The sequence below is a fragment of the Seriola dumerili genome, unplaced genomic scaffold, assembly GCF_002260705.1.
Source record: "Seriola dumerili isolate Sdu_G_001 unplaced genomic scaffold, Sdu_1.0 BDQW01000017.1, whole genome shotgun sequence".
Classification (NCBI taxonomy): Eukaryota; Metazoa; Chordata; class Actinopteri; order Carangiformes; family Carangidae; genus Seriola; species Seriola dumerili.
The window spans coordinates 69633-93488 of record NW_019174272.1 but is presented as its reverse complement, the minus strand read 5'-3'; the positions used below and the strand labels follow the sequence as shown (position 1 = coordinate 93488).

At 41.4% G+C, this 23856-nt stretch overlaps 1 protein-coding gene across 1 annotated transcript in view; it reads left to right on the top strand.

The window, feature by feature from the left end:
* Positions 1 to 676: 676 nt before the first annotated feature.
* The window catches only part of LOC111226992 (oxysterol-binding protein 2-like), a 50091-nt gene continuing 26911 nt past the window's right edge, over positions 677 to 23856 (top strand). Inside the window, exons 1-2 of the mRNA XM_022752331.1 lie at positions 677 to 849; positions 6915 to 7123. Coding sequence (XP_022608052.1) covers positions 692 to 849; positions 6915 to 7123 — 367 coding nt within the window. The 5' untranslated portion in view covers positions 677 to 691. The remainder of the gene's footprint in view (positions 850 to 6914; positions 7124 to 23856) is intronic.

The window sequence follows — 23856 nt, the reverse complement described above, 5'->3', positions numbered from 1 at the left end:
CTTCACAGGTGAAAGGGAAGCTTATCACTGCTGTGTATTGATATCAGTCAGTGTATTTATGTGTGTGTGTGTGTGTGTGTGTGTGTGTGTGTGTGTGTGTGTGTGTGTTTGCTGCATATAACATGTAATGGTCTGTACTGCGTAGAGTCTACTCATCTGACTGGTATCAGGTCTGGAATCAGCAGCTAAACCGCATGTCAAATGTTTAGGAATGTTTAGATAACAACATCACGTGGTGCAGGTCGGAACCATAGACTTGAATTGATAGAGCGGATATTACCATTCACACATATACTATATGAAAGACCAGGTTAGCAGTCGTTTCCTTCTATAATTACAGCCATAAACTGTTTGGCTCTGTCGTCATGGAAATCACTCTTGGTTTGGTGACAGCCTTATCAGAAAATGTGGAGGCCATGTAAGGAATTTCCTTTCTATCCAGCGCAGCTCTGTGCTCTGAATCCTCTGCAGTCTGCATCAGCAAACTGTCGTGGCATCACTTCTCGTCCTTCCTCCGGCGTCATGTGAAGGGGGTTCACCGTGGTTTCTGTCGGCCCAGACCGGACCCCCACTCTGTCGAGCTCTTTCGTAAGCGCTGACCTCCTTGCCCAGGTAGTTCGCGTGGGGTAGTGTCTCTGTCCTCGCTGTCCCCGGTTTATCCTGCACCCCTCGGCGTGCGGCGGAGCGGAGGATGAGCGAGCAAGGGAAGGGCTCGGCATCCGCCTCTGCCGCGGCCCCGGCACCAGGGTCGGATACTTACAAAGGCTGGCTTTTTAAATGGACGAACTATTTGAAAGGCTACCAGCGGCGATGGTTTGTCCTCAGCAATGGCCTGCTCTCATATTACAGGTAAATTTTGCCAACGCAGAGTGTAACATTTCACAAAATCAACGCGCACAGCCGAGTCATATTTCTGTGTCGGAGCATCATTACAGCTGGCTGCCTCAGCTGGCTAGCAGTGGGCTAAAGCTGTCTGTTTACTTAAAGCTGACAGTGACAAAACATATTCGTTTTACTTTGACTGACTGTGGGTTGTGGAAAGATACCAACACAGACAGACCGACACACAGCAGCAATAGCATCTTGGCTTCCGATTCGGTAAAGTGACAAAAATGTGGCTACTACAGCAAGTACCGACGTTTGCTAGCAAACTAAGCTAGCCCGTAGCCTCAGTAGGACTGCTGACAGCAGACGATCCAGCTGTCCACTCCACAGTGACACTAACACGACAACACTGACTGCTCTTTTAACGTCTCGTAAATAAAGTCAACGTGCTAATTATTGCCTTTTAAACTATTAATCTCACTGTTTAAAAACATTATTCTTTATGAGCTTCATATAACTCTGCGATATTCATTCATTCATTGCACCAGCTAACGTCACAGGGCTGCCCAGTATACGATCAGTGTAACGAGACAGTGTTTTAGAGATGGTCACTGTCATTTTCAGTCTGTCTTCAGTCTGATCTCACAGTTGCAAACTGTAAGCTAAGTTTGGCCATATGACAGCCCAACACCTGTGGCTCAGGTGCCTCCCGCAAGGGAGTCATGTTTCCACAGGTGTGGGTGTACAGGCACAACATGGAAACAATGAATGGATCCTAAGGCTTGTCCAGTTGCTGGTGACAAATATTTAGCCCTTAACACGCTCAGTTTTCTTCAACACATAAGTGTCCTGTAGACTATAAAGGTGAATGAAAACCTACTAGGTCATGAGAGAAAATTGAGTTCAACAAGTATTTTCTTATAAACAAGTCTTGTTCTTCTGTCTAAAGCAAATCTAACTCAATTTCCCCCCCAAAACAACAACAGCTTCTTTTCTCTTGTCAGTCTAATGTTACAACCTTGGAAGCAGGTGAATTAACTGTCACATTGTCCAGTCTGAGGAAGTTCAATCTTGACCTTGAGATTGTTATGTGTGACAAAATAAGTTCAACTCTCAGGTTCACTTTCAGCCAGACAGTTTTATTTATTGATGAAGGCAGTGAGATGTGGTTGGAAGTTTTGAAACAGCTATAAGTAGACCTCCAAGTTGTAATTATTTTGTCATACAAGAGCTTGACTGTTTTCATTGCCTTCATTGCACGGCTTTTTCATGTTTATCCAGCTTGGTCGCTGCTACTTAACTGCTTTTGTCAACATTGAAACACTTTGCTCTGTCACCTTCTAGATCACACTGCCCTTGGTGCACATTTACCAATTTAAACTTAATATTGAGTCCTGTTATGTTTAGCTTCAAAGTATACATCTTGCCAAGAAAATCTATTCATGAATAGACTCAACCTTTGGACCTTTTGCACTATCGAATGGAGATGAAGCAATTAATGATGGCTCACCATGAAGCCCTGACCCACCTGCGTATACACATGGTCCACATAAAAGGAGAAATGAAATATTTGTTGCAACACTTGTTCACCCTGTCTGACCCAGTTTTCCTAATTAAATGGTTCACAGCAGAATGAAGGTGCACCCAACCTCCTCTGCTAACAGTACTATTAGTCAGAGCTGAGGCTGTGAAGTTTAAAAGCCTTCTTGAATCAGAAATGATTTAAAAAGCCTCTACCTTCCAGCTTAACGTGTTATTGCAAACTATAATTGCTTGTAGTAATAAAAATGATTAATATGACACTAAGCTGATCCCTCCAGGATAATTGTCTTTTCAAATGTCATCTTTCACTGGGAGTTTAGGTTGCAAAATCAGCTATGAAGCAGGGAGGGATTCACTGCCTTGTTTAAAGGCTCTTCTGTCGGGTGAATTCTTGTCAGTGTGAGGGTTTGAATCTGGGTCCTCTGACTGCAAGGCAACATTTTGACTCACCATGCTTCCCTGCAGCTCCAAAAGTCGTGAATACAATCTTCCAAAATATAAATGTTTGGATTGGATAGAAATCATTCTTTGCTGGTTGTGCTTGCAAAAACATCTGATTAAAAGCACATTTGGAGCCCATTTCATCCCATGCTACATTCTTTCCCAGCACCCCAGTGCCACACCTTCTCACGCAGACTGATTGTCTTTTGTTGTCAGCAAAGTGTTATTTGACACAGAGGTATGGTAGCCAAAGCCCTACTCCTGTCTGGTGAAAGGAAAGATGCCTGTTGCCTCTACCCTCTATTAATAGTCCATTATGTTGTAAGGTGACTGCTGTCCCTGAGGTAAAGGTAGCCTGTCGACATCTGAGCACAGAGGCAGTGAAGCGGATGAGTTGTCCCCTCCACTGATGTCTTCCTGGCAAACCACATTGTGTGTGTCTGACTTCGGGCTTTGTGTGCCTCTGTGTGCGCCTTCTCTGGCTGACTGACTGTCTGACTTCTATTGTGAGTGAAGTAAAAGGGAAACAGTCAGGCAAATGTGACAACATGTTAATGATGGCGTCTTCATTGTATGTGAAGTGATATTTGTGTTGGATCTCTGATGTACATTTTCTGTAGCACATTTTTATTCTTGTTTTACAATTACAAGACTAATTTAATAATACTTTAGTTTACAATTGCTGCTCTTACACAAGTATTTTCAGTGACTTTAGTGTGTTTGAAGCATTGTGAGAAACACATAGGCCCACTTTTTTTTTTTTAAAGAAAGTTCGGTGTATGATATGATTTAATGCAGAGACATTTCATGACAGATTGAACTCCATAATCAGAGACGCACTCTAAAGCTCAGCTAGCTTATGTCACATCAGATGTAGCCCAGCATGCATTCACCAATTGTTTGATTTGCAGTGTTAAATATTTGTTTTCCCTTTTTAGAAGGCCAGTTTATATTTCTGATAAATCAATAGTGACCAACTGCCAATTAGAGGTCTAGCCAATAAGGTGAGGGATCACTTTCATTCCCAAGGCCTTCTGTTGTCAAAGCAAAGGCCTAATTCTCTAGCTTGTAGCTGAGAAGCCAAAGGGCAGTGGAGGACTGTAATCAATGCTTTGACTCTGTGGACAAACTGACACACTCAGCACTCCCGCCTGTTAAATTGTAATGAGTTTTATAGAGATTCAACGTTGCACTTGTTATTGATTACTTCTGGCTCTGACACTGCAAGGCTGACTGTCTTTACTCCACATCAGCCTTTTGCCTAATCCACCCAAAGAGCTTCATTGTGCCGTCTCTGCCAGGACATGTGACAAGATCGTTGTCCTCCCTCTCTCACTGAACTCCTTTCATTTTTAATTTCTTTATTGACTTTTCCTCCCAGTTTTAATACGTTCAACACTACTTGCTCACCTCTTGAAGTAAATCCGGCTTGGTGCTTTAGTGAAGATTACAGGGCATTAAAGCTTTGAGTGCTACTGGAGCTGCCGTATCAGTGAATCTGGCTTTGTCTTTCATAGTAGACTAGGCCGGCCACGTTTCCTTCTCTGCAGGAGAGTAACTAGATAGTATCAGTGTAAGTGGTCAGAGGGGGTTTCGGCACCATTTGTGTTCCTTTGGAGAGTCAGGTTATGGTGTTACTGCTGGCACGCTCACCTCCTGGGTGAAGGGAGGTGTGGCGGGAGAGTGGTGAGCTAGCCAACCTTGGGCCCAGCTGCAGGGTAAAGCCTGACCTGAACCCTGTTTACTAGCTTGGCACATCAGCAGAGTGACTGGAGCTAGAGATGTGGATGCTGTGATCTAATCTTGTTAATGGGCTCTTCGTTGGTCTTCGCACCAGGCTACAGTGTGTGTGTGTGTGTGTGTGTGTGTGTGTGTGTGTGTGTGTGTGTGTGTGTGTGTGTGTGTGTGTGTAAAAGTGACTCTGTGCGCGTGCCTGTCTTGGTGGTCTTTTTGTTTTTATGTGAAGGTGAGAACAGCAAAGTGACGTTAAACTGAGCAGGGAGTCTGGCCACATTCTCACCATCTCATTGCCTCAGTCTTTCAGCAGGTCATGTCATGCTGTCCATATTGCATTATCACTGCTTTGGTTTTCTCATCTTATGTTTCTTTTCTGTCTTCAGCACGGCATGTTCCCCAGCGTTTCTCTGGCTCTCTCCCTCCATGTCTTGTGATATTTCAGCCCTGAGCCACAACAAAACCTATCTACATTCTCATGCTCTGGGTACTGTGTCCTATTTCCCCTGCCCGTCTGTGTATGTCTCCTCATGCTTATGGCCGTCTGTTCTGTGTTGTTCACTGGTTGTTGTTCTGTCATTACATGCTCCAGATCGGTGGATTTGTGTTTTATGAGGATGTGTGCACAGGGGACTGACAGGTAAAGCACTGCAATTCTCTCCTGGCTCAGCGCAACATGCAGGATCCTCTCTCATGCCCTTAGCCGCCCCCCACTCACCTTCACCCCCTCCCCCTCTAGAGCCTTAATGCCCCTGTAGTCCTTATCTCTCTTTCCCAGCTTTTATAGTTTACTTGACTATAATCTCATGGCCTTTGCATGGCCTCGCCTCCCCACAGGGTAGAGGCGATCTGCATGGATCTCATCTTACTCATCAGCAGCACATTCAGTTTGTTGCCCCTCTTACAGCCAGGACTCTGCAGCTGAGCTCCACTGGGCGAGGCTGGAAACTGGGCTGTTCAGGATCTCTGCCCGGCCTCGTCACGGCTTCGCATGGCCCCAGTGCGGTCTTGACTGCACAACTGATGTGCACCGAGCGCCAGCAGAAGAGCGGTACACTGAGGCGTTGTTCTGGATTGGCATCATAACAAGACTTGACTTCAGCCAGTAGAGGCAGTTTGAGGGAAGTCACTGCCTGGCAGAACTTTTAAATACATTTCAACCTCTGACTTAGCAGGGAGGCAGCCACCTTGTCAGTGTCAACAGAGACTGGAGCTGGTGTAGGGCTTAGTGCTGCTGAGAGGCAGCTGCTTGTGGCAGTGAGAGCCCACTGAGGATGGATGAATGGATGTTAGCGCCCACAGACAAATCCACATGATTGCATGGCTGCATGCTTCAAAGTGGGCTGTTTCCAAGGGTGTGGACGGGCAATTGTGACATGGAGGTCTGAGGATTTGTTTTATCTGAAGCAACCACCACAGCATGTGATTTCACTGATTAGCTGCTGCCCTCGGGTTGAAGGTGTTAATCAGCAAAATCAGCTGTCTGTGGCTGCACTGAAAATCTGCATACACTCAGCTCTCTGAGGGACACGATGGTCCGTCCCTGCCCTGCGGCTTAGCTTGTCTAACTGAGAAAGAATGTCAGACAGCCAGCTTTCCACCACACAACAGTAAATTTAATGTTTCTCTTGAATTTTCTCTTTTGTCTAAGACTTGCACACAAAATCTGTTGCCCTTCCTCTTTGTTCTAATCTCTTACCCTACTGCTTTGGCTCCCTCTCCCCTGCTATCACTCTTTCATTTTTTACCACCTCTCACACTCTGTTCTCTCTTTGTTCACGCTGTTATTCATTGTTTGGTTTTGTTCACTACACAGGCTTGGAGCCAGACAATGGCCTTGTTATCTAGACTACTGTGGCCCACTGAATGTGCAACAGTTGGTCTTAGTGGAGGCTACACAGAATACCCACAATTCTGCAAACCCACAACAGGGCAGGCAGATCACGCTGAGCGAATTAGAAGTTCAAACCATCCCATTTGTTTTACATTAGCTAACGCAGGTTTAGGTTTCATGAATAGATGTGCTTCAGAGATGGCGTGCGTTCAGTCGAATGAACAGGTACTTCCATTACTGCTTGGCTTTCAAGGTGACTCTTGACATGATCACTGTGGCAGTCCTCTGTCCCTCCTCGCCTCCCTGCTTGTGCTTATTGGCCATAGGAATGTCAGTTGCTACCTCCTACCTACAACCTTGCTGAATTATATTTTTGCAATGTTCTATTTATGAATGAATTGCTTTTAGGACAAATTCTATGAGCAATGATGATTAACTCATATCCAAGACCAATGTCCTCAGCTCTCGCTTGTGTCTGCCTGTCTTTCTCTCTCTCTGTCTTTCTATTTCTCTCCTTCTGCCTGGTCTTTTGTTGCAGGACGCAGGCGGAGATGGCCCATACGTGTCGTGGAACAATCAACTTGGCCACGGCTCACATCGACACAGAGGACGCCTGCAATATTGTCCTGAGCAGTGGTGGCCGCACTTACCACCTGAAGGCTAGCACAGAAGTGGAGCGGCAGAGATGGGTCACAGCGCTGGAGTTGGCCAAAGCTAAAGCCATCCGCATGATGAACGATCAATCTGGTAAGGACAGCTGAAGCAAGCAGCTACTTACATTTAAGATTTAAGATGCGTGACATGCGTTTTATTATGCCAGTTCAAGCTAAAAGAGCATAATGCCCCCATGAGGCACCGGAGCAGGAGGTTAATGGTCAGAATCTAACCTTGACAAACAAAGGCTGGGCTTATACAGTCTGGGCCAAGAGTGTGTTTATCCTCTGAACTGAATTGTTGGTTCAGTTATTGCGTTCCCTGCCCGGTGAAAGGTGTGTTCTGTACTGACTCAACATGTTCAACGTGATTCTCAGTCCAGCCACTGGTTTCCAGCGTCCCCTGCTATTTGATATTCAGTACAGCTGGTGTTTCAGCTCTTCTTCTTTAATGTAATTCAGATTCCTGCGTGAGCCAGGAGAGGGCAGCGCTGTCTGCTCAGTCGAGTTGGAAAACAAACTGGAGTATGCTAATGGTACCGTGAGAACTGAGCTTCCATTCATCCTCCTCCTGACAACAGAACACTCTCCTTTCCAAGGGGCAATTTATTCTTGTATGGTTCCTTAGGTGTTGTTGGTCAAAGGCTGTGGGAAAAGCCTGGGAGGACTGTTTTCTTCACGTTTCACCCTGGCATCATCCCATACCCTCTCCGCCACAGTCTTTTGCAGACGGGGTCTACAGAGACTGACACAGGCTATATATTCCCCTGGCCTCCATTTGAAAGTCAGATCACTAAATATAGACAGGGAGAGAATGTGAGTGCTTTTTAGCTTACCACTTCCCGTAAGCAGGAGAGGAATGCTTGTATTTGTATTTTGAAAAGGTTAGGCTATTGACCAGCTCACAGTATTTGATGTGTATGTGTGTGTGTGTGTGTGTGTGTGTGCGTGTGCGTGTATTTGTGTAATGCATATTTTTGGCAGCAAGTCTGTTGTCAAGTTCAATTGGACAGCTCTTGTGCTGCCACAGTTTGATGTTCTGTGTTATATAATATCCCTTACTAGAACATGGCTCTCTTTGTGTATTTAACCTATGTTTTGCACAACATGTTTTGCCAGGTACGTTTCAAGAGAAGTAGTTCACCAGCCAGAGCAGGTGGAAAACACATAAATCTAAACATGTATATCTTTTCTTTTAGTTTGGCATCACTGTTCTTATCTGGCTCCATGGCAAGATCCATGGTTTCAGTTTAATGATTCTGGAAATCCTTTTAAAAGAAAGTATCTGTTGGAAATGTAGTGAAATGAAGAGCAACCTTAGTTGAGATAGTTTTGACAACTAGGTTTGCAAAAGCTATAATATAAATGCTTCTGCAATCTAATGCTAAAATTAAGCAGCTAGCTTTTTGGTTATGGTAAAACATAAAAATTATGACAAAAATGAACCAAATATAAGCCTGCAGTATAACCATGATTTTACTCTAATATAATGATTGAAGTACTAGCTATTCGTTAAAATAAAGGTCAGTTATAATATGTTGTATATATTTTCATTCCTCAAGCTGTCAGTTACCATTTGTCTGTTTGCTCATTGCCCAGTTCGCTTCAGTGGTGTGCTCAGAGGTACCTACCTGTTTCTCATGTGTGGTCAGCATGTTTGCTTGACGGATTGGTGCCATTCCCTACTTAATGATACGTTTTTACTCACAAGTCTGTCACTGACTCAGCAATTTTTCCTTATCCCACTATTCTCAGTAAACTGTTGACATTTAAAGATGTAGTGCAGTTGTTTTGCTCTTCAGTAAAGCTGGAGACTCATGAGAGACAGATTAAAAAACAAAATCCTTATTATGGGTCAAGCTGGAAACTGGATCTGACAATGCCCAAAAGTCCCTCCCTGCCACCTAAATGCTTGCTTGTTCCAAGTCCACACCAGCTTGTAGTGCAGGGTTTCTGTTGAGTCTGAAATCCAAGCCGAGGTAGCCCTGTCAGTCAGAACCTCTTAAACGATTTACTAAATACTCTGTTTAAAAAACGCAAAACTTGAAAGCTATAGTATTTATTGCATTAGTGCTATAATTCCCTGTCATACATTTTTTTTATGAGCAATACATTTTTTGTACTTGGTTTAAGCTTTGAGTCAGTAAATGCTTTAAAGCTTAGAGAAAGAATACATGTCTTTTGTTTTTTCTACCTTTCTCTTTCACAGCTAATCTATCTGTGGGAGGAGGATTTAAGAGAATGTGAGAAAAGCGACACTGTGTGAGTCCGTCAACAGAAAATCAAATATCTGCACATGCAGCTGCTACTAAAGAGTACTACTTTAATATGTCACTGAATGAGTATATATGTTGTCAGAGGTTATCAAAATGAAATTTATGGATATTTTTGCCATCAGGCTCTCTTTGAGCATCTCATTATTTGTCCATGGTGTCAGACAAACATGGATCAGTGACAGGGTGCCCTACATTCATTAACCTGCCCTCCCCTCTCTGTCAGGGGAACAAAGAGCTCCTATTGATCTCCTCAGGAGAGCACAGTGTAAACTGTGGACACATCATGTTTATCGATAGAGATCAAAGTTACAACTTGATATCCTTATGTTTTTACCTTAATCCTCTGCTTTGGAATATGGTGTCATTTCTAAAATCTTTACATCCAGTTATATACTTCAAAATTCCTGTACTGAGTTGACTCTCTGTCTGTCAGCCATGAGATTCTCCCTGTGTACAACTGACCTGAACCTTGAATCGGTGACTTTAGTTTTTCATTACTACTGGTGTCACATCTGCAGCCTTTCTATTTATAAGCCCTCTCTCGTAAATTACCCATCATTCCATGAGTGGGTCTTATTTTAATTTAGGCTTGGATTGGATTTCTAACAGCTTCCTGAAGCTATTCACTGTAGTTGAAACCCTATACATTCAGCAGGGGGCAGTGTTTCTCCTTACTTCAGCATGACCTTTCTTATGGGTTTGCCGGCCTGGTTTTTTGCCTCAGCTTGTGAAAGTGGGATCACAGCCCAATGAATCACTTTTTCCAGTGGTGTCTTGAATTTGCTGCTATTTGAATTTAACACAAGTGAAAATTTGCTTAGAAGGTAAATTTTAGTGGAAACTGGAAAGCTTTTGTGGAAGTTGGTGGAAAAAATTAGAAATTCATAGATGCTGGGACCATTCATCAAGTCACTGGTTTCTCTGGGTCTAGCTGAGTTCAGGCAGATACAGCTGAGGTAGGCAACAGCGAAACAGCACCTGACTCTGATGTTCCCAGCATGCAAGCTACTGTGTATCGTTAGTTCTCGAACAACAGTGCATTGATCTGCATCACTGTTTGATCAGCAAGTCAATCTGACAGTCCCTGGGCAAGGTTTTACTTAAACTGACTCTGGTCATGTGTGCGAGTAAGCTGGTAGTCACATGATTTACTCATAGGGGTTCAAATATTACAGATATTTACATTCAACCTCTTGCTCGCGTAATTTTTTGTCCCATTCTTTTCCTTTATCTTTTTCCTTTAATTTTGACTTCCCAAACACCGCTCTCCATTTACAGTAACAGGTAGTGCTCTGTCCATGGTCCTGAAACAGTAGGGATATCAAAGAGGATGACATGAAGGCAGATTAGGAATGCCTCTTTAAACACGCTTCATTTGTCCTTCTTTCCACCCCTCCTTCTTTGTCCCTATCTCTTGGTCCTGGCTGTCTCCCTGTGTTTTTTGTTTTTTTTGTTTTTTTTTTTCCCTACATTTGCTCCGGCACTCACTCTTCCTTTCTCTTCCACTCTCCCTCTCACTCGCTGTCTGGTTTTCCCGCCCCCTCCCTCTTTCTCCCTCTCTTTCCCCTTCTCTCTCCGTAAGCCATTTACTCTGCTCTTCTTCCAGCGGGGTTTTAGTTCTGAAAGGAATGACCTTCTGCTTTGTCCATCTCTCGCTCTTTCACCCGTTTCTTAAAGCATTGCTATTGTCCTGCAAAGTCTGGGGAAAAATAGAAACGGAATAAGGCAGAGTCTCCTTGTAAGTACACGGCTTTTCTTCCAGTTGTGTGGTCCTCAGGAATGTGTGTGTGTGTGTGTGTGTGTGTGTGTGTGTGTGTGTGTGTGTGTGTGTGTGTGTGTGTGTGTGTGTGTGTGTGTGTGTGTGTGTGTGTGTGTGTGTTTGCGTGTGTGTGTTTGCATGCATACATGTGTATCTGATTAAGTTGATTAGATGTCGCTGAGTATTTATTGTCTATCATATATCATATAAGTGTATTTAGGCTCATTGACAGTGGATGAATCAAGGGTATCTGTACTTTCTATGTTACAGTAGAGGCTATATACAGTAGATATTTGCCAATGAAACTGTCAAAGCGAATTGAGACTTTGAAATTGGAGAATTATTAAGTAAAATAAGGAAGTAACATGTAAAAACCTTTCACCATCAGCAGAAAATAGAAATCATTTAGTAGGAATTAATTTAGCACTGTACATTGTTTTGCTCTTTTGCATACGTTATGCATCGTGAGCAGGTGATTGAATCTTTCTGGGCAGGGCAGGAGACTCAGATTGTAGGACAGAGTATATAATATGTGTGTTGGTTTTAATAACACCAGTCTATATGGCAATAAATTCAGATAATGTGTGCAGTAACTGTGGCTTCCTTTCCATCAATAAATTCAGGACTCACAAATTATTTTAATGATTTACCAATAAAGTGGAAAAATGTTTTCTGATGGTAGATTCTATCAAATGTTTGTTTTTTCATGTTTTTTACTCTCTCTTGACTGTTATGGAAAATGTAGACACATACTCTGTTAATCAAAGTAGAGCCAAAAACAGCAAGTGAAAAGTGTTTTATCATCTGCAAATAAGCAGTGTCTTAAATGACTTATTTTGTGATATTAGGCTTATATAATAAATATTCACATAGTTTTAATTAATCTGCCTCTGCTAAATTTTCAATAGGACACATCCTGTGTTAAGTGCTACTGTCTCAGCTCATGAAAAGATGTTAGGACAGATGGCATGCTTATCATCCTCATCAATTAGGTCTGCAGTGGCTGTGGATCGAATCGCTTGTCCTTGTTTGTCTTGGATGTAAAAGCGTGTGCCGGCAGAGGTCGAGTTCTTGGATCAGCTCAGTCCCCTCTGACAAGTCAGATGTAGACAAAGAGATCAGAGTCAGATTCAGTCCTGTAACATAACAAACGTCACTGCCAGATGAAGCCGAGCTCCTAACTAAACAACTGAAATGAATCTACCTCATTGTCATGTTTCTACTGGATTTGCTGCCTGTTTTCTAACTTAAAGCTACTTGGCATTTTGCCTCTTACATCTAAATTCACATCCTGTCCCCCCTCTCTTTTTTCTTCTCTTCCTGTGATTATACTCTGAAACCACACTGGGCAAACTATGTCTTTCTAGCTGAGGTATATTGAGTGGACTCCCACCAGTACATGACTGCTATCTGGACAGTCAAGGGATGGTATTTCCATCTAAATTAACATTGTTGCAAGGTTAGTGGAAACGCATCGTTTACCTATTAATATTAGACTGATGGTTGACACACATTAACTACTGCTGACAGTATGACAGGAAAGCATCAGAACAACAGCAGCCAGAGTAGCAGCGATGCCAAAAAGTATTCAAAAAGGTAGATTGGATTAAATGTTTTGTGATAGCTATTTTTTTTTGTTTTTTTTTAGATTAACTTTTGTGTTGTAGTTGGCATTGATGTATTTTCATTCAATGTTTAGATCAGTCTTGATCGGACCAAAACTAAGACTACTAACCACTAACAAAAATAGTTGAAAATAACAGAAATTATCCTTTAAAAAGAGGCCATGTGTTTGATAACAGAATATTATGAGCAGTCTGTTTCCGTTCTGCTTGTGTGTGTGTGTGTGTGTGTGTGTGTGTGTGTGTGTGTGTGTGTGTGTGTGTGTGTGTGTGTGTGTGTGTGTGTGTGTGTGTGTGTGTGTGTGTGTGTGGTCATATGATTTTGTGTGTAATTAGGTTTGAATATAATATTGTTCTTGTAGTAGTCATGCCTTTGTTTCTCATATGGGTGTTTTGGTATTAGACCATTGTTAACTCAGTGTAATGGATCTATAAATAATGTTAATCATAACTCCATACAGTCAGTGGACAGTGCTATTGAAGCACTGTATTGTTACAGAATCCACACTATATTACTGGCATTATCGGGCTGTCCTTTGTTTTTGTTTTTTTTTCTGCACTGTATGGCTCTGTGTGACTCAGTGACCTGCCGTATGCCGCAAGAAACTCAAATTCATTATTAAGCTCACATTGTGTCCCAGTCGACGCACACATTTACTCTCTGTCACATTTCTGCTTTATCAGCAGTGAGCAGAAGTTGAGAAATTGAGAACGCTGATACAGGCAGGTCATTAAAATATTAGTTGAACATTGTGCAAGGCGGTCAGCTAGGACAATAGTGGTTCAGTAAAGGGTTCAGTTTTCCATTTTCCTCCTTTTTTATCCGCTTAGTGGATTTCTGTGTTGTGACACCTCTTTTTCCCTGGTCAGGTGAAGCTATTTGTGCCAACTTCTGGTCTTTTCTCCGCAGTCAGCTAAGACTTTTTCTCACAGCATTATAATCTAACACAGTGGGTTTGATACTGTTTTGCAGTTGTGTAAAAGCCACCACTGTTGGAAGCCCAGTTGTTTGTGAACAGTATGAATTTAAACTTGTGCGTGTGGCCTTTCATGTTAAGGGCTGTGAGAGATGATAACAAACAATCATCATTTTTTTATGAAATGTTCCTTTCAGCCAAGCTGTTGGTTCAAGACAGAAAACATAATGTCAGAATTGTTGAGCTTAACAACTTAACCATACAGACGACAACTGTGAGGCTGAATAACCGTGGCGTACAGACTGTCTTGAACTGATGTTAAAGATGATTCTAAAAGTATCAGAAAAGAGGGGGAAAGGCTAACACTTATTTCATGTTGTTTGTGATTTCTGTTGTGTTTGAGTTGTTTTTACAACATTCTATGCTTGACTTTAGATCAGGGTTGGTAGCAGTCTGTATCGGGCAGCATCAGTCATAGTACTGGAGAAGACCCTGCTACTTTTGGTTTCTATGGCTGCTGACATTACTTGGTTCATGGTTCAGTATTGTCACAATATTCTGAGCAAAATGCTAACCAACATTATTGTTTTTAAAAATGTGATCTGATCTTCATCTTGGTTGTGTAGTAAAAAAAATAGAAACAACATAAAGAGCTGTACTTTTTCAGGTTTTTACTAAAGGCAGCATGTATGTGAACCTGCAGGATAACAGTTTCCATGAAAGGACTGGTAATTTAAGTTTGGTGATCTGGAACAAAAAGAAGAATTTTAGCACAATTAACAATCCCTCTAAAATCTCAAGGACATGATGCTGATACTGTTCATATTTATTAGTCGACAATAAGGAAAACGACAACAGTGGTGTTCATGCAAGAACAGTTTGCCCTCAAAAAACATTTCCTAAAAAACATTTTGTTTCTCAACCATGATTACTTAACAATGTTTCAAATACAGAAGTCTAAACATTTTGTAAAGTAAAAAACAGTCTTATAATTGGAAGTACAAAGAAAAATATATTAACACCAGGACCTCACCACATTCATGAAGCATGGTGGAGGGAACTTTGTGTCCAGCGTCTGGACAATGTGCAGCATCTGGGGAATTCTAATGGTTTCCACAGGAAAATGTGAAGGTATCTGATTAAAGTCTGAATCTGAAAGAGAGGTCAGGTCACAGAATGTGATAATGACTAACACTAGCAAAGAAATAAGCCTTCCACAGCAGGTTATGGTTGATTAAATTTTGCTATCTGTCTTGACCTTAAGCCCATTAAACTGTACATGCAAGACATCCCACAAATGTCACAGAAACTGAAACTATTCTTTAATGAGCGGTATTTCAAAATACTGCTCGTTCTTGCAGCTGTGGTCAGGAGCCATGGAAACATTTGGCTGATGTTTATCACTTCCTAAATGTAAAATTCACATACTTTTTCAAATCTAGGGCTGTTGTTGCTTAAGCAAGAACTTCAGTCAGGAGTACATAAACCTATCTGAGAAGTACATGGTATGTCAGACATTTTGTTGTCATGGTGTCTGTCTGCCTGTGTGCAGTAGATACACTGTTAGATAAGATTTATGTTCTGTGAAGCAGATTGTCTGTTCAAATAGAGTAATTGCATTTGCATATGAATGAGGAGAAATATTTACCTTTACTTCTACATGCTTCAAGACACGTGCAGCAATATTTTTAAAGACTCCTCTGACATCCAGCTGTTAAAGACACAACTCACAGAGATATTAACACTGCACTACCAGCACCAACAGCTGCCATGTAAAGATGCTACCTGGACTTGAGTGTATCCTTCAGTGATGACTAAGTGCATGCAGGGCTGGATGATTCATTGCCCCAGCGTATTGAGAGTCGGCTGTAATTTCACTCTTCTGCGTGGGGAATTCACATAAAGTGTTGTTTCTGTTTGTGATCATCAAGTTGATGCATGGTCCTCTTACTTTAAGTCACCACAGGCTGATGCAGGAAGTGGTTACTCTTAACTCTTACATTTGTGGTTAATTAAAGATCTTCCACCTCCTTTGGATAAGCGGGTTATTATCACCACAGGAGTCCATTAGGAGAGCTCAGTTTCGGCTTGTGTTTCACTGCAGTCGATTTTTGTCATTCTAGTTCCATTCAAGGGGTCTTCTGTTGCCTCAGTGACAGTGGGGCAGCACAGTGTCTAGCATAATGGCATGGATCTCTTTTGGCATGGATTAATGACATTTACTTTATATGGCTACTCCTGCAGAAATTGACACAGCTTAATGTTTTAAATGGTCTCAAATTTAGAATGTCTGACTTCTTACATGTCATTTTAAAATGAGCTTTTTCCCATAGATAAAAGCTCTTTACTTTACAAAAAACGGAAATCCCAGGGGAGATTAGAAGCCACAAATTTTTGATATAATCTGACGAATTAGCTCAAATGTCTTAAAAATCTCAGGCTCAGTCACCCCCAAACGTCTTCCTCGTTACAAAGGGAACAGGCAAACCCCCTCTGGAAGGTCCTGGGAATGCCCACCAAGCTCTGAGCCTCCACCGCTTATATACAGTATATATATAGACATATACATATACACACACACCCACATACATATCCATCTGGATACACTGTTTTTGCCTATTGTCTGCCACAGACCTAGCTGTTTGAATTCATGTTGTATTCCTCAGTTAGTTTTTGTCGTGTGTCTTTGTCTTACTTTGTATATTCTCTTTTGGCTGTTTGTGTGTTCCTGTACTTGTCTACACTTGCTTTGTAATCCCTTCATTGCACAATAAACATGGTGAAAAAAAGCTTTCTCACTTGAACTGAGCTGTTTAACTGGTTTTAATGAGCTCAGGGCTTGTGCATTCAGGCTGAGGAAAGTGTTTGGGTTCCTGGTTCTTAATGCAGTAATTGGCTTAATGAGACTGTAACTCGTGTTGTTTAAACACTCTCCTTCTCCTTAGTTTGTCTTTCAGACGGTTTGGCCTTCCAACTGTCTCTCCTCCATTAAATAAACAGGGAAATGTGGAGATAAATTCCTGCCCAACTTTGGGATTTCAAAAGAATATCATGCTTTATTTGGAGCAACCAAGATTTTATTCCAGAGTCCACAGCTATTTCTTAAGTTTAAAGCCTTTCATGGAGATGGAGACCAATGGCTGGAAATAAAATAAATTATAGAACAGACAGTTTAAACAACTTAAAAATGCAGATGAAAAGATGATGTATTTTAGATGCTCATGATAAAATGAGCAGTTATATCGCTGTTTTTTACCAGCCAGATTTCCTCTCTTTGTATGGTTAAACTTCCTGTAGTGAGGAAAAGAGATGACGAAGGTCAAGTATGAAATTAATTGAAGTTTCATGCTTCATTGCCGCCTCGAACATGCCCCGGGACATTTAAGTGATGTTATTTATTAACAGCCCAACGATCTCTCCCTGTCAGCACTTCTTTCACCTCACTTACAGTCCACAGCGGCTCTATCCTGTTACCTGGTTTTGCTGTTGTCAGATATTTTACAGAATGCAACACAGATATTACAATAGACAAGCTTCATGTGAAGCAGTGTTTTAATCAAGGGGGGAGCTCAGTATATTGTTGCCCTGCTGTTTTTGTGTATTTTATCCATGCAGCAACCCGTGGAAGAAGGACCTGGTGTTGCACCATCAAGCAGTCACAGTCTGCTTTTGTTTAAGGCCTGGTCAAAGATGTTCATGTGCATTACTGATAAATGTAAGGTGTTTTTAGTTTAAAAATACACTGGTTATTATTTATTACACAAGGTTAAAAAGCAAATCTTTTCATTTCTAGAGGTATTTAAACAAAAAATAAACACTTTGATAACGGCTCATGAAATATTCATACACACTTAACAGAGATCACTTATAACTGGATGAGGCTGAATGATACAATCTAAAACAATAAAAGAAAATTAAAAAAGCAAAATCAAAATGACCAATGTATCTGTTTACCTGGATAAATTGCAGTATGACCGGTGAAAGATTCTGGACTCATGCACTACACTTTGAGCTGATTGGTTAGTTTGATTTACAATTAGATATTGCTGATTGTTATAGCTATTCTCATTTTAATCATATGAGATTCACACTATTAATCTATTAACTGAAAACTGCAATGAGAGTAAATGTCAGTTGGTAATTCAGTTTATCATCAACCCTGCGTGTCTGTCTGTGTGATGTGCTTGAAATTGAGTTATCATGATAATATTGAGGATATTTTCATATCTCTATATATCATCACAGTAACATAAAATAATCAAACTGATGTTTGTTGTATCCTCTATTGCTGGATAGCAGAAATTTGTGAACAATAATATATATACAATATATAATAATATGGTAATTCTGTATATTGCGATGTGATTCAAATTAAATTACATAAATGATATATTGAATAATTGTCCATTCCTATGTAGCTATACTGTAACATGCGTGCTAACAGAAACCCCTTCAACTCTAGGGGCATGATGGGTTCTGGTGACCTTGAGTTACAGTAGAGTGTGATACTCTGGCAGTAATATTGAGATGATAACCTTCGCCTGCTTTGAGGAGAGAGTGAGCCAGGGCTAACTACAGCATGAATTGTGCTGTATTAGTACAGTGACCTTGACCTCTCTGTGGGAGGTCAGAATTGAAGTGATCTATCAGGGGACAACAGAGGAATATACATGAACCAGTAGGCGAGGAAATAAAAATTATTTGACCTTTTGCCCATTGTCTGGTGGTAACACTCTGTGTTATTATGTCATAACTTATTCTGAAATCTTTTCATCCCTCATGTCACCTCATGTTGTCATTTTTGAAGACACACAGCTTTTCCTTGATACCATCTCTGCCATTTAACTTTATTTAACACTGAAATAGTTGACTTTTGCCGTCAAGCTACGAAGGCAGCAGATGGCGGGTAACAGAGAGGAGGCAATGCATTATGGTCTCAGCTGTATACATGACTGCTGGCTGCCGAGTCCTATCTCCTCTCTGCTTCACTCACTCCCTCCCTCCCTCCCTCCCTTCCTCCCTCTTCAATCTGCACTGCACTGAGAGAAGCATGTGGAGGAGAATTGTAAATGTGCCGAGCTTTGTGAATGTGTGTATGCTGAGTGTGTGTGTGTGTGTGTGTGTGCTTGTGCGTGTTTCCGGGAGAAAGGGAAGCAATGCAGGAGAGGAGATAGGAATTACAAGAGGGAGCGCCTTCATTGCTCCCCACGTCATTGTATGTCTGTACTGTAAGTATGTGTGTGTGTGCGTGTGTGCGTGTGTGTGTGCATGTGCGTGTGTGTGTGTGCACTGCAATGCTGAGTAGAAAAAGTCGCTGCCTCAGCCCCCCCCTTGCTGGGATTATGTAGCGGCCCAGGGCAGCGTTGCGTCTCAGGGAGCGTGGAGTGGGATCAGGCCCACAGAAAGTGGGATGAAGGGCCGGAGCTGCTGGGAACCAGGGACGGTCCGCTCCCTCTGCAACTCGGGCTGCCTGAGTAAACTCAACCAGGGTCAGTACAGCTATGGCTAAAGCTATAGCGCAGGAGCACGGAGCTGTCACACTCCTGTCCATCTGTCCAGCGACAAAACCTTCCTCATCCTGCCATCTCCTCCTCATCATATGTTTGAAAGGTAGCTGCCATTCCTCCATCCATCTTCCTCTCTGTGGCATCTGTCATCTGTCGCTATGGATGTTCACATTTCTGCAGCCTCCTTTAACAATGCAGCGCCAGCGTCTCTCCTCTCTCCTGCACTCCTCACTGCATGCAGTCTCCTTTCCCTCCTTCCCTTCTTTCTCCTGTACTGCTCTCACTCAGACTCATTTCCCCTCTCTCCTTTGCGCCTGCTCCACCTCACATTTGCATATGGATGAGTTGGAGCCTGCCAAGCCTACGTGTTATGTTGGCAACGTGCATCTGTGTACGCATATAATGTGTGGAGAGTTTATTGCACCATCAGAAACTGTAAAAACGGGTGTGCTGTATATCCCAGGGTCCTAGAACCTGTCTTTCGGAGGACAGGACGAGTTTAATGTGTTCATATAATGGAGTGGTGAGGACAGTCAGGACTACAGATTAATAGGATTTTTGCACTGTCCCCTCTCGAGCAAAACCAGCCTGCATAACGTGTAGTCCAAATGATAAAGGATTTTGGACGGGAAAAAATCTATATTGAATTACTGCTCATGGCAGGTTAATAGCATCCTATAGAGTCTACTTCATTTTCTTCTGTATATGATTATGTGACCTATGGAGGAACAATGAAGAATGTGTTAGTGTTTTTACCTCATTGTCTCTTCCCAGCCTGTTTTATCTTACCACCTCTCTCGCTTCATCTGTGTTTTTGTTGCGTGTGTCACAGTTGGACAATATTGAGTTGAACAGCTGTGCTCTTAAGCCCTGGGCTTCCTGTCTCCTCACTTTGCCTGTTTGTTCACTGAAATGAGTTTGGCATAGGTAGTAGAAGACTTGTTGTTTTAATTTTTCTTAGTAGGCTTCTGCACACTCTTACACAAACAACATGAGTCAGACCAAAACTCTAAATATTTCTCTAATAGGCAATAGCCTGAAATCCTCTTAGGACAAACTAGAACTAGCTGTTCTCTTATACTGTTTCAACATAATGTGACAGTTCAAAGATATTCATGAGTACGTCTTGTGTGTATAAGTGCTAATATAAATTTAAGATGTGTTTTAATACAGAAAGTAGCTCTCTCTGCTGGTGTGGATTGGAGATCAGTGTTTTGATATGATACATGAATAAATATAACTAGAATAAGACACGAACAGCTTTCAGCTACTGTCATTTTTCAAAGGTTGTAAAGCAGCCATAAAGAAATGGACATTTAAAGATGTATTTCTTACTTGTTACGAAGAAGTGGCTCAAATGTCACAGAGAGTCTGATGTTGATCATTCATTTGTTGTGAAAGGATTTCTAAATATTTTTTAGCTATTTAGATAGAACGATCCATTTCTTAATTGTGTTCAAGGACACAGATAAAGATACATGGACAGACTAACATAAACCATATAGATGATGTAAATTAGTCCTCTGTTGTTACCAAGCAACAAAATCCTTCAAAATGGCACCAATCTAGTGGCTCCTCTCAACCCAACCGGTCAAGGCAGACGACTGCCACCTTGAGTCTGGTTCTGTTGAAGGTGTCGCTACGTGCTCACTCAGTGTGGGAACTGTTGGGTTTCTCTCTGTGATATTGTAAGGTCTGGGTCTTGACCTTAGCCTGTAAAGTTTCCTTAAGATAATATATGTTGTGATTTGGCACTATACAAATTGAATTGAATTGAATTGAATTGAATCAAAATAAAGACCAGTTCTTAGTAGAACATAGTCTAATGTAAATTTCATGCAAGTTTAGTAAGTGGAATTTCGGGGGCCAGTAGGAATCACTGTAGCTCATGAAAATGGAGAACTGACTGTGAGAGCAACTGCCAAAAAAAGCAACAAATAAATAGCCTGAAAAATAAGATGCTTTACAATGTCACAATTCCCCATGATGGTGAACTCTGAAAGGCACACACATGCCAAACAATCATGTCTGGTAGACAGCCATGCTGTTGTCACTGTCATGAAGGCAGTGCTCCAGTTTTAGACATGCACTGGGATTTGTGAAAAATTAAAGCAGAGAGCAGCCTAAGAAAGCTGTGAGAGAAAAACTACAATCATTCCTCAAAAATACCTTAAAGTAAGGATGATTTCTTAGTGTTAACATACCTGATTGCAATCTGACAAGCTTCTGAAACATTTTGTGAGTTCTGTCTAATTAAATTCAAATGATCATGCAGTTGTGAAAGTCCTATGTGCACATATCTGCACTACAGTTATGTAAAATAAATGTCAGAGATACAGAGAATACCTGCCTCTGGTACTGTATTGCTCCCAGAAAGTGAAGCACACTTTTGCCCTTGTACCACAATTTGTAGGTCTCATACACATCACTTCATTCTTATCTATTTGTGTAGTGGAAGCATCCGTGCCTGACCATGAAAACATTGTATTTATGAATTTGTAGGATGTGTCATTGATAATCAGAGGCATCTGCAGTCGGAAAATGAGATGTTCTCAGGTCCCAGTGGAAAGCTCTCGGTGTACTCAGGCTGCTATGATGGACAGAATTATTTTGAGTGGTTTGTTGACATGTAAAATCTCTTGCGGAGCTGCACTGCCGTGCGAGATTCTACATCAGTTTGATAATCAGTTCTTGTGATAATCAGAGCTCTGAGCTTCTCTGTTCCCAGAGAAGAATAGAGAGTGAAAACTTTGTCAGTGTGCACAGTCAGTTGACATTTCACTCTTATCTCTCTGCAGCTATAAACATACATATTCCCTACGCATACTGGATGCATTTTTTAAGAAGGGTTGGAGTGCAGGGTCAGCCCCTTGAGCTCCTGCACTGCTCTCATCATGTTTAATTTTTCAAATATTGATGCACATAATTTAAGAGTACTTTAAAGACACCACTGCTAGCGCAGTCACCTCAGCTCTGGTTTTATGGTTACCTTCGTGGCTCATTATCTTGCAGCACTGGCACCCAGACAATTAGCATGATGGATAACAATCTTGCCATGTTCTGAGGTTACTGAGTCATGGATCATGATCTTGCTAAATCTTTCTACATTCTCAAATAGGAGATCAAATGTTTTGTAGAATTTGAGATGGCAATACAGGTAAAATCCTCCTTCACTGTAAGTGCCTATTGCAAGTGTGGAAACAATAACCGCACAGGAATGTCTGTTTTTGTTAATCCAATGAATTCGACACCTGGCCAATCAAGGTGCTTCATCACATTGGTGGAAAAAAATGATTGATGATTTGAATAAAGCAATCCTGCTAATTGATATGCAACAGTATTGACCCAAATGACCTAATACAATACAGCCAGTGATTTTAAAGTGAGAGCCACCTCAGAATAAACTGGCAAAATTTGGTGGTTGAAATCTGTTTTGTCTCATGGTTATTAGTAATGCCCAAGTCTAGTGTCCAAATGAATGCTACTATGATACTTGTATGCAGCTAGGAAGCGGCGCATAAACTTCACATCTCGCATAGAAGGAAGAGTCAAATTCTGTCATTAGATTATGATCCCTGAGCCTGTAATACCTCTTTTTTTTCGGCCACTTGGGGCTTTTTAGTTGCTAAATGCTCCACAACGTTCTCCAGCTAGTCGCTTTCTGTGTCTCTCTGCTTTTTGCTGCTGGGCAGGTGGCGTACAGAGAGTTTTTTTTCTGTGCAAACAGCTATCTGCTGCAGCCGAGGACACTGATATGAAAGCTGTGAGAGTGAACCAGAACAGTGTAGTTGCAGGCTGGACAGCTACACAATGAGCTGAAACTCGCTATGAAGCTCCTTAAAACTGAGAGGAGCATCACTTCAAGCGACACCTTTTTTTATACTCTCATTTGATACATTGTTATCATAAAAATATAAGTTATAGTTGCTTTAAATGATTTTGTGGTTACTATGGCAACAGAAAGTGTAGTTTAATATCATAGAATCCAGCAATCTGGGGAATAATATTGCAAAAAGTAACAATTGCATGTGTGCATCATTTCTTGTGAGTCTTATGTGCTTTGAAGGCAGCTTGAATCAAACACAGGAACTCTAACACTAACAGTGAAACCTACCATATACACAGGTAATTACATATTGTAAATACATTGAATGGTTATTTCAGACAAAATGACGACCACAAATAACATCGACAACAAGGTTCGGTTTCATGAAAATCTTATAACTTTAAATGAGCAATAATACTACATCTCAAGCACGCATTAGTGTATTAGGTTTGTGTGCATTTGTTAGGTAACTAATAAAAAATTGTGACATGCAAGTCAATTGTTTAAGACTGGAAAATGTGCATTATGTTGTGGAATAGCCCCTGATGTGCTCTGTACCTCTGTTGATGAAACCAGTCCGTTACATTAATATTTTTATCTTCATCTTTCAGCCCTGTTTTATGTGAGTCACGGCCGCGGTAAACAGACCCTCCACTTCACAGCCTGAGCAGATATTTGCATGCATGGAGATGAAAAATTTATGCATGTGAGAATGCATTTAATTAATGTATGCTTACCAGACTTGTATACATTGGTTTTAATTGAACTCATTGCGTTTCTTTAAAAACAAAAATCTTGTACATCAGTCAATGAAGAGATCACTGTAGACTGCTTCAGATGGTTGACGCTTGCGTCGCACTTTGCTTGTGATCCATCGTTTCTCTACAACAATAAGCTTTTTTATTACTGCAGTAATATCC